Source organism: Phalangium opilio, unplaced genomic scaffold (genome assembly GCF_054372755.1).
Source record: "Phalangium opilio isolate 3A_F unplaced genomic scaffold, DU_Popi_V2 ptg000217l_1, whole genome shotgun sequence".
Taxonomy (NCBI): Eukaryota; Metazoa; Arthropoda; class Arachnida; order Opiliones; family Phalangiidae; genus Phalangium; species Phalangium opilio.
In genome coordinates this window covers 8,285,422-8,298,766 of record NW_028324218.1, presented here as the reverse complement: position 1 = coordinate 8,298,766, position 13,345 = coordinate 8,285,422, and the positions used below count along the sequence as shown (strand labels likewise).

Genomic DNA, 13,345 nt, shown 5'->3' with positions numbered 1-13,345 from the left:
TACATAATCATTGCCTTAAAAAAATAACAATCATCCGTTTATTTTTTTTCTGCACTCGCACCTGCCGACCCCTCTCAAGCCGCAACTTAAAAAACAGCAATAGGGCTGTGGCCAGGAGCTGGGACATTCGTAACCTTCACAATTTCTATAAGCAGTGCAACTGCATCGGCATTTTTCTCTAGCGTTAGGATTGCGATCTGTTTTTCCTGACCAGCATTCTCGAACAGATTTTGGAGGGCAAACTGTGTTATTGTTGCTTGCCGCAAAATCTACGTGAAACAAATAATTGAAAAATCGAACTGTGTTTTTCATAAGTTAAAGCAGAAGTGAGATGAGACTAGAAGTGAAGGGCTCTAGCATTGATAGTAGATCCTGGCACTAGTGAACAAATTTGAGCATTTTATGCCGCTTCCCACGCGCCTACACTACTGATAGCGTTTTCCTTTGTGGTCTCCTGAGAGCGCTTCGAAATCGCTCCATATTTTCGTGTTACGTCACCGCTCTAGCTCGGAGGACCGAATGTAGTTGCTCCCAATGAAAGACAAAAGTTTTTTCAGAGCAGTTTTGTGACGTCATCAGGCGCTCCATTTTGGTCGCTCCGTCTCTAGAGTCGGAGCGGTTGGGATCAATCCGGGTGCAAACCGGGAGGGAGCGACTGGGCCATTGTAAGACGCGCCTCCGTCTCGGAGCAGCTCGTTTTTTCCCAATGAAAGACGATTTTTTTTCGGAGCGCTCCGGGAGCGCTCGGATCACCTCAAAGAAAAACGCTATGAGAAAAAATTTGGTCGAGTTCCAAAAACATTTCCTATCCCCCTTCCCCTCAACCTAAAGCGGCGGAACACGGACCCTGCTCCTTGAATCTAGTTCGGCCGTCTACCACCGCGAGCGTCTCACGTTTTGGAGGGAAAATTCAGAAACCGCTACTAGAGGGCCAACCGTTCTTGTGTTATCAAGAATATTCACTTTCGCCGAGTGAAGAATTTGGTTAGCTCAGTACTTCTGGTTAAAGGAAGGAATTTAAGTAATGAATCCAAGAATCTAGATTTTTTTAACGTAAATGTATAAAATCGCGGTAGCTTTAAGGCCCATTCTACCGTTTTTGTTTGACCGCGTCATCTTACGTTCATTTTCCTGATCAAAAGTGAGAGCGGACCAGCGTGGGAAATAAGACGGTAGCACAGGGCAAATGACCAGTTCAAAAATTGCCTGGGCCTGTTTAAAAATTAAACCTGATGGGGGTCAGTGGTCCACGGGACCACTAAGAAAATTCAAGGGTAACCAGAGTCCAGGCATTAACTCAACTATTCTAATTATCCACGTCTTTAGTTTAGCAGACGACGTGCCCTGGTCAGTGGTCATGGACCAGTTTATTTATTCCAGGCCAGGAGGGGTTGCTGGCCCAATTTCCAGTTTTAAAATAATCCTTATTTCCCACCCTGGAGCGGACAACTTAAAACGAGTCCAGTATATGTTGATTTTTGAACCAAGATATTTGAAAACTAAAATATCCGAGTCTTAATGAGAAATACCGCCAACCGCCAAGCAGGGCCGGAAATAAGCGCAGGAATCCTGAAACATTTCAAGTATCGTCTGCTATTGCGTAGCGCACTCGATCGTGTTTTGCGTCAGTAAGGCATGACGGAGTTAGCTTGGGTTAAAGAAAAGGCGCTAACGAAGTGGGGCCATCTCAACACTGCCCGATGAAACTGAACATTTTCAAACCCGCGAAAACAATTACGTTTCTTAATCTCAATATATACCGTAATTTTAATAGGGGATTGTAAAAAAGAAAGAGGTCACGTGAAAGTGTTTTCAGTACTGCCAGATAACTTTAAAAAGAAGGCTGGACATATTTAAAACGTCCTACTACACCCCCTCCCCCGCCCATGATCTTTTTTTTTTTGGTGGGACAAGGCCTAACTGAAAACCTTAATTTGGTTGATTTGGGCGCTGCAGATAATTAAACGTTTTAATTTAAAACTGAAGGTGAGTTTTTCTTTTACTACGTGCAATATGAAGTTCGTTTGCATTACATTGATGTTCATTTTTTATAAATAAAGGTTCAAAGCAGCTGCACCACGTGACGAAACACTTTTTAGTGCCTTCCCCCTATTTGTTTCCCCTCCTAATCTTTTTTACAATCCCCTATTAATAAACTACGTAAAAACTAGTTAAAAAATTAAGAACTATTTGCGTTTAAAAGGTTGATTGGAAGAAATGGCGTGTTATAGAGAGCTTTCAGTTGGAGGAGGAGCAGAGTCTCGTGACATAATTTACGCTGCCATATTGGTGGGTTTAAAGCTGGAATGAAGCTGAGACCACCCAACCCAATATGGTTACCAGAACAGCGGTAAGACTTGGTAGGGTGTGACGTACTACTATCCCATCTGAAAGCTCTCTATATTTCCATTTAAACTTACCGGCGATCGCAAACACGATGCAGCAAGTAGCAACGATACTATTGAAATAATTCATGATCGTGACAGTCTTCTTAATACGTGAACAGAGAATTCAGGTTAAATTTGAAAATAACTTGCCGTATGCGATAGGTGTTCGAAAATGTGGCTTTTATCCTATGTGCCTTCGGTTTTAAGACCATAAATTGTCCATTGTGTTGAATACAATTGATATTGTTCTAAGCACTCTAAATTATCGTAGTATTGTATTTTTTATATTATGTTATATAAATGATCGATTCAAAAACTGCAATAAAAATTCGGAAAAATAAGGAAATAAAATGAAAATGCCAATATCACAATTGGCAATTTTGAGTTTAGATGCTTTAGCTTAGATAATTTCTTAATAGATCTTTAAAAATATTAAGAATTTACACTGGACGTATCTGTGCGGGGTGACTCCCATAATCCCCCTGGACATAATCCCCCCAAAAATTTCCCCCCGTCCAAATGGGCATAAGACAAAATCCCCCCATTTGCAGACAAAATCCCCCCAAACTGGAGACAAAATCCCTCCCAAATTGGAGACAAAATCCCCCGCTTACGGAACGAAATCCCCACCTTGGAGACGAACCCTTCAGGGGTCATTCCTATTTTAGAGGTCGTTTTCCACAGTGGAATTTTTTTTAGTAGGATAGTAGTAAAAATAGTAGTATTCCCCCTACGAGGAAAAGCGGAACCAATGATGGAGAAAATAGTATGAATTGCCGACTAACCATAAATTTTCGCCTTTTCCAAAATATTGCTGACTAACCATAAATTTCCGCCTTTTCCAAAATATCGCTGACTAACCATAAATTTCCGCCTTTTCCAAAATATCGCTGACTAACTATAAATTTCCGCCTTTTCCAAAATATCGCTGACTAACCATAAATTTCCGTCTTTTCCAAAATATCGCTGACTAAGCCTAAATTTCAGCCTTTTCCAAAATATCGCTGACTAACCATAAATTTCCCCCTTTTCCAAAATACTGCTGATAACCATAAATTTCCGCCTTTTCCAAAATATTGCCGACTAACCATAAATTTTCGCCTTTTCCAAAATACTGCTCATAACCATAAATTTCCGCCTTTTCCAAAATATTGCTGACTAACCATAAATTTCTGCCTTTTCCAAAATATCGCTGACTAACCATAAATTTCCGCCTTTTCCAAAATATCGCTGACTAACCATAAATTTCCGTCTTTTCCAAAATATCGCTGACTAACCATAAATTTCCTCCTTTTCCAAAATATCGCTGACTAACCATAAATTTCCGCCTTTTCCAAAATACTGCTGATAACCATAAATTTCCGCCTTTTCCAAAATATTTCTGACTAACCATAAATTTCTGCCTTTTCCAAAATATCGCTGACTAACCATAAATTTCCGCCTTTTCCAAAATACTGCTCATAACCATAAATTTCCGCCTTTTCCAAAATATTGCCGACTAACCATAAATTGCCGCCTTTTCCAAAATATTTTTGACTAACCACAAATTTCCGCCTTTTCCAAAATATCGCTGACTAACCATAAATTTCCCCCTTTTCCAGAATATTGCTGACTAACCATAAATTTCCGCCTTTTCCAAAATATCGCTGACTAACCATAAATTTCCGCCTTTTCCAAAATATCGCTGACTAACCATAAATTACCGCCTTTTCCAAAATATTGCTGACTAACCATAAAATGCCGCCTTTCCCAAAATATTGGAATTTTGGAAATAAGTTAAAACAAAATCAGTAGTTTACTTCTTTTGGTTTAGGAACATTGTTTGCAATACCTTTCACTCTTGTGAATTATACTTTTGCATTATTATTGAAGATAATCTTTGGATTTGGGCTTCCGTTTACCTTTACTTCTAAATGCCTATTATCTGGGGATTTTCAATAAAATGATCCTTTCGGTAGGATTTTGTTGAACAGTTTTCCTTTTGGGGGATTTTGTCCTGAACGTTTTCTCTGGGGGGATTTTGTCCTGGACGTTTTCTCTGGGGGGATTTTGTACAAACACGTCTAAAATCGGGGGGGAATAGTCTTGGCAAATCCAAAATAGGGGTATTTTGTCCGGGGGGATTATGTCCAGGGGGATTATGTACGAGACCCATCTGTGCGTGAGCGTGTTGGCAAAAAACATTTTTTTGACTTCAATTCCCATCGTTAAGATTAAGGAGTACGTGGCGATCGTCTAGGGTTACGAGAAACGTCTAGCCTCCCATGAGCAGGGCTCCCAACATAGGTTCACGCAATTGCTGCTCTTCTTATCGTTTATTGTGAATCAATTGCTCTATATACCCTAAATTTCAATAAACTGTTAAAGGAGGCATACGCTTGAATTCGAACGTCATCAATAGCTAAGTTTAACATGGTTTTAGTAATAAAGTTTCTTGAAACGATTTAACGAGAGTTAAGGTAAATTACTGGTTAATAAAATAATTAATATCAATTATATTTATTTAATTATTTAAGAAAAAACATCTTAATTGCGTCTCGACTCGGAGAGGTTTATTTTGGTTCCCCAACTTGTTTATGTTAGTAGTGTAACCCCCCACTTCGTACCTCCGTAGGTGTAGAATGTAGGTGTAGAATGTAGGTCAAGGTCACCAGTGTAGGTCAATGACCTATGACGTAATGAGTGACGTAATCAACGCCCCCTCGCCGCCGGGGAAGCCCCTTCGCGGGGAAACCCGCGCGCCCCCTCGCGGGAAAATACCGCGCGCCGCCTCGCGGGAAAACCGCGAAATTTGAAAACCGCGCGCAAACTCGGGGTGAGTCTGCGCATGCGTATGACGGTCTCTTCAACTGTATCTGTGACGTCATTGGCGAGAAAACCCCGTGCGCCGTCTATTGGGAAACTCCTCTCTTCTACAACTGTATCTGTGACGTCATTGATAAGAGAGAGATAGCTTTAAACGTACATTGACAAGGGTTAAATCTTCTACAACTGTATCTGTGACGTCATTAATAAGAGACGAGAATGGATAGCTTGAAACGTACATTGACAAGGGTTAAATCTTCTACAATTGTGACGTCATTGATAAGAGACGAAGATGAATGGATAGCTTTAAACGTACATTGACAAGGGTTAAATAGAAAATCTTTCTTTGAGAAAGTGTAATTATGGAAAATAAGTTAAGCCGAGTGTATTATAACAGTGAAAGTCCTCTCAGTTACGGTAGCGCAAAGAAATTGAAACAAGGAGTGAAAAATGTTTCGAAGAAAAAAATTAAGACTTGGCTTCAGTCTCAGCCAACATATACCATTCACAAAGCAAGGAGGATATACTTTCCAAGAAATCGTACTTACGTTACAACAGTCAGTGAAGTATTTCAGTGCGACTTGATCGATCTACAAAATCTTAAGAAAATAATAAAGGGTTTCAATATATTCTAACTATTATTGATATCCTCTCAAAATATGCTTGGAGTCTTCCTTTGAAAAATAAAACTAGTAAAGAGGTTTTGAAAGCTTTACGGAGAGTTATTAAAGAAAGCCGTTACGAATTAATGTTGATCAAGGTAGTGAATTTTTATCAAAATTGTTTAAAGATTATTTAAGAAAAGAGGGAATAAGTTTTTATACTAGTGTAGGTGCAACTAAATGCGGAGTAATTGAAAGGTTTAATAGAACTTTAAAGGATAAAATCTTCAAGTTATTAACTAGAACGAAGAAACTAAATTACATTGATGCCTTACCCAAAATAATGAAAGCCTACAATTCAACTGTACATTCAAGTACTGGTTTGGCTCCTGTTGATGTCAATATGCAAAATGAGCATTTAGTGTGGAAACGTCTGTATGGTAAACAATCTAGGGCAAAACCACCAATGTTAAAGGTCGGTGATCTTGTTAGGCTATCAAAAAGCAAACCTTTGTTCGAAAAGGGTTACAAAGGGTACTGGACCAAGGAAATATTTATCATTTCAAAATTTCTGTACAGAAACCCCGTTTGTTATATTGTAAAGGACTTTGATGATGAAGAAATAAGGGGAGCTTTTTACGAATGTGAACTTCAAAAAGTTATCTTGTAAAATATATAGAATAGTAATTGAAAAATAAAAAACATTTAAAGTTAACGAGTCATGTCGAACGATTCATTTTACGTAACTCTCGTGAGTACGGCTTCTATGAACGTGTTTCCGGGAAACACGCAATCTCATTTTAAAGTTCAATTACCAGCTCCATTGCATTTGAATGGAAACTGGCATGTGGGTTTAGCCGAAGCATTTTTACCTAAAGCTTGGGATAATGTGTCTGCAGACTATCTTTATTTTAGGGCCGGAGTCTACGATTATACGGACAATATTTGGGATCAATTTAAGGTGCAATTTACCGGCGGAACTTTACGCGGAGATGGTTACGACGCGTACAAAAATTTATTAAAAACTATGAACAATGCCATACCACCGGAAATACGATCTTCGGTATACATGTTTGTAGCATATAGTGACGATAATGAAAAAGCTTTTTGCGCCCTTAGGGCTAAAAATGGGTATGAAGTTCAAATACCTGAGGAGATGGGTAAAATCCTAGGATTGAGTTCCATGGAATGGATAAAAGAAAGATTTACGTTTCCCGAAGAACTCGTTAAAAGAAAGAAAGAGGACCCTCTCGTCCTAGATAGTTCCAATAATTTTTTCTATATCAGGAAGAGAAAAGGTCATAAAAATGCTCGAGAGTTAATATTACAAATACAACCTGGTCAATATACAAGCATTGAAAACGTCATCGAAGCTATGACCAATGAAATTCCTACGGAACATAGATCTATGATTAAAATAAACCTGAATCCCGACGGAAAAGTAAATATCAAATGTGTAAATGATTATTATCTACTGTTCACGAAAGAAAAGTCGGGTCTTGGAAGATTGTTAGGGTTTCACGAGGATCAAATGGACTATCCTCTTAGAAATTCAACTAGCAAGAGTATAGCGGATATTGACAAGGGCACTGCAAGTTTATATATTTATACAAATTTAATACTACCTCAAGTAGTTGGTGATGTCTATGCTCCGTTACTAAGGGTTGTGCCTATAGTCAATGATAAATCAACAACGTTAGCCGTCCATCGGTTTCAAAACATTGACTATTACCCATTAAGATGTCCGTCATTTGAAATGATAGAAATAGACATGAGAACTGATTATGGAGAGAATATTATGTTTAAGTTAAACAAATCAGTGATAAAACTTCATTTCATACTCAAACATGACACGAAGTAACATATACCTAAATTACTACTTGAACCAAACCGGAAGTGGTCTTACCGGAAGTGGTCTTAGTCACTTCCGGGGACCAGTATTTCAGAGAGGAAATGGTCTTGGGAGTATTTTTAAAAGCTTAATAAGATTTATAACACCAGTTTTTAAGCCCGTTGGGAAAGCACTAGGAAGAGAAGCCCTAAGAACTGGGTCCAAAATAGCTGGTGATTACATTGCGGGTAGAAACCTAAAAGAGTCTCTGAAATCTAATTTGAGCGAAGCTGGAGCAAATTTATTACAAAAAGCGAGTCAACACTTGTCACAACCGCAAACTGGTTCGGGTCGCCGTAGAAAGCTGAAGACTAGAAATCGAATCATAAAGAAAAAACGAACCAAGACTGACTTTTTGGACTAAAAAACAATAAACATGGTTGAGGGTATGATGTCAGAACTGGATTTATTCGCGGTGCCACCGGCGAATTACAATGTTGAAAATAGTGACTACGTAATTTACAAGCCTTTGGCATCAATTTCGGATCAAGGCCCTATTGAGTTCTTTGTTCCAGGATCTAATGATCTCTATACGGACTTGGCTAAAACATTGTTACAAGTTAGAGTAAAATTACTCAAAGATGATGGTTCTGCATTAACTGCTCTAGAAACGGATGTGGGTCCTGTGAATTTGTTACACGCTGCTCTGTTTAATCAAGTAGATGTGTTTTTCGGAGATACTCAAGTTAATACTTCGACAAACGCTTATCCGTATTTGGCATTCTTTGAAACGCATCTAAATTACGGTGACAGTGCAAAAAATTCCTATCTATCTGCAAAAATGTACTACAAAGATAATCCAGTAGACGCCGCAAAAATGTTTTTAGCTGCGAATAAAAATGATAACAATGGTATGTTGAAAAGAAAAAATCGCGTAGCCCTCTCAAACCCCGTTGATATGATCGGTGATTTACATCTTGATGTGTGTCGAATGGACAAGTTTCTTTTAAATAACGTAGATGTTAGGTTTCGATTCATAAAGTCAGTAAACGAATTTGCTATTATCTCAACAATAGCAAATCAAAAATTTAAATTTAAAATATTAGACGTAACTTTACTAATTAAAAAGGTTAAGGTCAATGCGGAAATAATGTTAGCTCACGCTATGGTTCATGAAAAGCATAACGTTATTTACCCTATTAACCGGACCGTGTTAAAATACTTTTCTATTAGTAGTGGTTTAACGGATATTACACGCGAAAATGTATTTATGAACAAAATGCCAGCCCGGGTAATTATTGGTTTAGTTAGAACGGCAGCCTTTAACGGCGATCTGAGTTTAAATGGTTTCGAATTTGCTCATTTCAATTTAAACTACTTGGCCTTAACAATAGGGAACCAAACATTTCCCAACCCTCCATTTACGCCAAACTATAACGTTAACGAGTATTCCCGAGAGTATCTTTCAAATTATACGGCTTTGGACTTGTTCAAAAGAAATAAAGGAAATTGTGTTTCTTACGAAGAATATAAAGAAGGTAACGTTCTCTACGGATTTGATTTAACCCCGGAAGAGCAAGCTAGTGCTGACCATCTATCACGGAATAAACAAGGAAACTTGAGAATATCAATGAAATTTAAGTCTCCGTTGGTTCATAATGTAACGGCTATTGTTTACGCGGAATTTGAATCGGAAATAATAATTTCAAAAGATCGCACCGTGATTTACAATCCCTCAGGAGAATGAACACCGTAGAAATAAACGAATTTTTAACGTGTGAATCCGTAACAAAACCATTTTTTCTCGGTGTTTTTGCCTTTGATCAAAAACCATTACCACCCAGACAGAAAAAATATTGTTTTTGTTTGAATACGGAACCAAAATCAAGCCGAGGCATTCACTGGTTAGCAATCTACGTAGATAATGGAATAGGTACCTTTTTTGATTCTTACGGAAATGATCCTTTTTACTACAATCTTGTAGACCTTAACCTTTACGCTAGTAAATGGTATTTTAACAACGTACCTATACAATATCCTTTGTCAGAAACGTGTGGACTACATTGTATTTTCTATTTATTTAACATGTGTAACGGCTATACCCTAGATATGATTATTCAAGACTTATATAATCCTCATGATTTAATGTATAACGAAGCAATGGTGCTTTTGTTTATGTGCAATCATTTATTAAATCATAAAGACATGTATTGTAATCAATAAACTTTATTCGTATAAATCGATCCATTTATTTTCCGTCTTTCGTCTTTTGTTTTGTCGTCTTACAGTTATGTTTGATTCTTCTTCTTTTGGTTTGGAATTTTTTTTAGGTTTCCTTCTTAGTTCAAGCGGAGAGTACAATTTTTTCAGTTCTTGATATTCGTGAATTACTTGGGCCATACTGTTTTTCCTATTCTTTTTAAGCCTTTCAGGATTTGGTAATACAGTAGATACTGGAGCAGTAAATGTAAATGGCGGAGCTGGTGCTGTTGCTGCTGGTGACTGCGTTGACATCACATTTGCAGGTGTTGATGGCATTATATTTGGAGGCAGTGTAGGTATTAGATTAGGTGTCGATGTCGGAACCATTGGAACTGGCAATGGTTGTACAATAGGGGGTTGACTTAATTTTACGGTCGGTGGTTCAACAAATTTCTTAACGTTTAGAAACTTTTGTAGCGTTGTCAAATATTCTCTCAATTTTGTTTCGGATGTTCCTGGTTTTTCAAGAATTTCACTCATTTCTTTGTCTAAATCGGATAATTCTCTGTCTACGGCCGACAAAACTGTAGAAGCCGGAACTAGTATCATTTTTTTCATCGTACAGCGTTAATCGCCGAAATTACACTAGGGACCAATGTTCCTAGTAGTAAAGGCCAGAATCCTCCTGTTTGATTAGTCATCAAACGACGTTTCTTTTTTAATGACAAAGATTTCAGAGCTAATCTTCTTATAACCCTTTTATGACTCCTAAGTTTTGCCTTTTGAGCCTTGGTGATTGGTAAGCCTCCAGTTGTAATATTATGACAAATATTGCAAATAGCTTTTATCTGAGCATTGCTACTATTTTTAAGAATTTTTTTTCTTTGTTTACTATGTTTTAAAACGTGTAAGAAGGGATAGTGTGGACGAAGTGATCGGGGTACCATCGTTATGGTAAATAATTTATTTTGGAGAGTTCGCGTTAATTTAATCCTCGACAAAAACTATCATAGGACCATCAGAAGGAAGGACATTGCTCCTTAAACGTAGTTTATCATCTTGGTCCTGTTTACAATCAATTAATATATAACTATGAGGTTTCTCCGTAGCCATTTCATAGGCTTTAGCTAAAAAATGTTTCTTTTTGGGAAACGTTTGCCGTCCTAGGTATTCAACAGCGGACGAATCTCTCGGAGACTTATAGATAATTATATAAGAACAATTAAGACTTATTGTCCTGGCCTCTTTCCCCTTAGCGAAGAGGTTCTGCGTAATTAAAATCAACGAGGTATTGAGATGATGAGACCCCTTGACAAACCAATCAGAAATTTGACTGCTACTATTACACTCGGATGATAAGTCGTCGAAAATCAACAGATTATTTTTAGTCCTATCGAAGAAATCTTCGTCATTAGGCGGTAAACCTTTTATAAAATCGATATTTCCAATTTTTCTTTTTAATTCGTCAAATTTTGGTTGATACATAGAATAACAATAAACTATACGATCTGGAGGTGGCTCAATCATTAATCGACTATTTTCCAACAATTTAAATACAAATGTCGATTTTCCCGACATAGTTGGTCCGGAGCAAACCATTTGATAAGGATGAATAAATTTTAATCTGCATGCCATAATTTATAATAAGTGAATAAAACCTTTTTTTAGAAAAACGTTAATATATACGTACGAGCAAGGTTGATGCAAAAGTCGTCAAGACGACATCGTGGATATATATCCCGCGAATTACGTTGAAGAAGTTAAGAAGTAATTGTCAAAAATTGCGATTAATTGAAAAACAGCAGCGCGTGTGTGCATCTAGGGACTAGAGTACGTTACTTGAAATAAACCTCAGAAACAGATGAAATCGTTTCTTCAGTCCCTGCCCCTTCATTTTATTAAAAAATAAAAGGAACGAAAAACGAAATATCAAAGACAAATAAACAACAACAATAGCTCTTCATTTTAAAAAACAAACTCGTAATGAAGCATCTCTTGTTTGTAAAGAAAAACATAAAATAAATGACACTATTAAACATTGTGGTGAACTGTTTTATTATTAATTTTAATTTTCTTAACCAATCAATTAAGTTATTAGGATATTATTTCTGTATTTTTCATAATATAGTTGAACTGTCTATTTCTACGAGGATGAATTCAGGGTTCGTACAAACCTGGGTAACTGGGAAAACTTTCAAAAATTCAGGGAAATTTAGAGTTTATGGTAAAATTCAGTTGGAGCGGCGCCTGTACGTAATTAACTGTTAGAACGCGTCTTCTATTGTAGGTCTTGGAGTAGTGTTACGGTTAATGTCTTCCCCCATAAAACCGTGTTCGAAGGGATAATTATTTGACGGACTATGCCAATCAGTAGTTTGTTCGCAATCGTCAGCATCTTTTAATGAGAATAATGGTTGTAAAATGCAGTTGGAACACCAACTTTTGTTATAGTTCCAGATATAATAGTGTAACGCATCTTTACTATTAACCTGATAGTGATCAGTTAACTGTTCATATTTAGCGTTTAAACAATCGTTTAAACTATGATGAAAATAGCAACCGGGACATATTCGTCTATAATTTTGAGGGCAACCACAATAGCAAATTTTTGCAAAATATTGGTAATGTAAATGATTTTGTTCATTTGTTAAGATAAATGGTGGCGTTTCTATCCGATTGCGATGCACTAGTTCAAATTCTTCAAACGTTAAGGGAATGAATTCGTCGAACACTATTTTTCTCTCTATAGACGATTTTGATATACTTATATCCAAATCTTCGAAAGTTCCAGGTGGTCGATGTTTCTCTACTTCGGCGGCTTTAAAAAAGACGGATTCTATTTGCCCCCAAAAAGTTTTCGGTATAAAATTTTTTACATCGTTAAAATTAAAATATCTTTCATTATGCAACTTATATTTAAAAACATGCATCAAATTTTTTATAGCGATATCTTGTAAAGACGTTACTTTAACGTCTTCTATTTTTTGTTTTTTTCTAGGAGATTCTATTATATTTTCTTCTTCCATTTCGGTCACAAGAGCGTGTCTCTTACTCTGATTCGCTGTATAAAATAACTATTTCCCTCTTACTAAATTTTCTAGTCCATTTGAAAAGTATAAAGTACTCACCTTTTTATAGAAATTTGTTATAGCAAGTTGTTAGTAAAGTATTTTTCGGTCCGAGAGCAAAATATAACACGGTATAGGCGCTATATTATTCACCTTCAGGTATAACGAAGTCTCGGATCCTAGCTAGCTTAATAGTATTTTATGGAACGAAGTCTATAACCAGCAACTGTTGGAAGAATCACTCGCTGCAACCGGTGAGTGTCTCGATTCAAACATTTTAAACTATCTTTCGGCACAAGAGGTTTTCGAGTTAAAGCGCATTATAAACTTTCATTTCTACAGTACAATTATTTATGACGCGCCCCTCACAATTACCGCCCAATATTCCCGATTGGTGTCACGGTAATCACGTTGTAAAAGACTATTTTAAATTAGAAAATGTTTTTGCAT

General features: G+C 37.1%; 4 protein-coding genes and 1 long non-coding RNA gene across 11 annotated transcripts; 2 read left to right on the top strand and 3 right to left on the bottom strand.

Annotated features, from left to right (window-relative positions):
- Positions 1–30: 30 nt before the first annotated feature.
- On the bottom strand, positions 31–2,526 carry LOC149616082 (uncharacterized). The gene is made up of 2 exons (XR_016375917.1): positions 2,421–2,526; positions 31–269 (listed from the first exon to the last, which is right to left on the bottom strand). It is a non-coding gene; the product is annotated as an uncharacterized LOC149616082 (long non-coding RNA).
- Positions 2,527–6,137: 3,611 nt separating this feature from the next.
- On the top strand, positions 6,138–6,464 carry LOC149616081 (uncharacterized). Its single transcript, XM_089856148.1, has one exon. It carries the CDS (start codon positions 6,138–6,140, stop codon positions 6,462–6,464), a length of 327 nt encoding a protein of 108 aa, XP_089712274.1.
- Positions 6,465–7,131: 667 nt separating this feature from the next.
- Positions 7,132–11,462, bottom strand: LOC149616079 (uncharacterized). 7 transcript variants are annotated; one of them, XM_089856346.1, is made up of 3 exons: positions 7,420–11,462; positions 7,270–7,350; positions 7,132–7,185 (listed from the first exon to the last, which is right to left on the bottom strand). In XM_089856346.1, the coding sequence occupies exon 1, from the start codon at positions 11,460–11,462 to the stop codon at positions 10,815–10,817; it is 648 nt and encodes a 215-aa protein (XP_089712472.1). In that variant the 3' UTR covers positions 7,132–7,185; positions 7,270–7,350; positions 7,420–10,814. The 7 variants fall into 7 exon arrangements, with proteins under 7 accessions (XP_089712472.1, XP_089712471.1, XP_089712474.1 ...); XM_089856345.1 differs by having other exon boundaries at positions 7,132–7,350; positions 7,420–7,464; positions 7,527–11,462; XM_089856348.1 differs by lacking the exon at positions 7,270–7,350 and having other exon boundaries at positions 7,420–7,464; positions 7,527–11,462.
- LOC149616080 (uncharacterized protein F54H12.2-like) lies at positions 8,062–9,372 on the top strand. The gene is made up of 2 exons (XM_089856147.1): positions 8,062–8,640; positions 8,755–9,372. Exons 1-2 carry the CDS (start codon positions 8,062–8,064, stop codon positions 9,370–9,372), a joined length of 1,197 nt encoding a protein of 398 aa, XP_089712273.1.
- Positions 11,463–11,868: 406 nt separating the features above from the next.
- Positions 11,869–12,970, bottom strand: LOC149616078 (uncharacterized). The gene is made up of 2 exons (XM_089856803.1): positions 12,317–12,970; positions 11,869–12,222 (listed from the first exon to the last, which is right to left on the bottom strand). Exons 1-2 carry the CDS (start codon positions 12,851–12,853, stop codon positions 12,106–12,108), a joined length of 654 nt encoding a protein of 217 aa, XP_089712929.1. The 5' UTR covers positions 12,854–12,970; the 3' UTR covers positions 11,869–12,105.
- Between the last annotated feature and the right edge of the window lie 375 nt (positions 12,971–13,345).

What these genes read in the sequence shown, in the direction of transcription:
- LOC149616081 (XM_089856148.1), top strand. Translation starts at nt 6,138, where the DNA reads ATGAAAGCCTACAATTCAACTGTACATTCAAGTACTGGTTTGGCTCCT.
- LOC149616080 (XM_089856147.1), top strand. Translation starts at nt 8,062, where the DNA reads ATGGTTGAGGGTATGATGTCAGAACTGGATTTATTCGCGGTGCCACCG. An exon ending in ACAAGTTTCTTTTAAATAAC is followed by an intron (nt 8,641 to 8,754) that starts GTAGATGTTAGG and finishes CTAATTAAAAAG; the next exon opens with GTTAAGGTCAATGCGGAAAT.
- LOC149616079 (XM_089856342.1), bottom strand. Translation starts at nt 11,462, where the DNA reads ATGGCATGCAGATTAAAATTTATTCATCCTTATCAAATGGTTTGCTCC.
- LOC149616078 (XM_089856803.1), bottom strand. Translation starts at nt 12,853, where the DNA reads ATGGAAGAAGAAAATATAATAGAATCTCCTAGAAAAAAACAAAAAATA. An exon ending in AGTTAACTGATCACTATCAG is followed by an intron (nt 12,223 to 12,316) that starts GTTAATAGTAAA and finishes TCTCATTAAAAG; the next exon opens with ATGCTGACGATTGCGAACAA.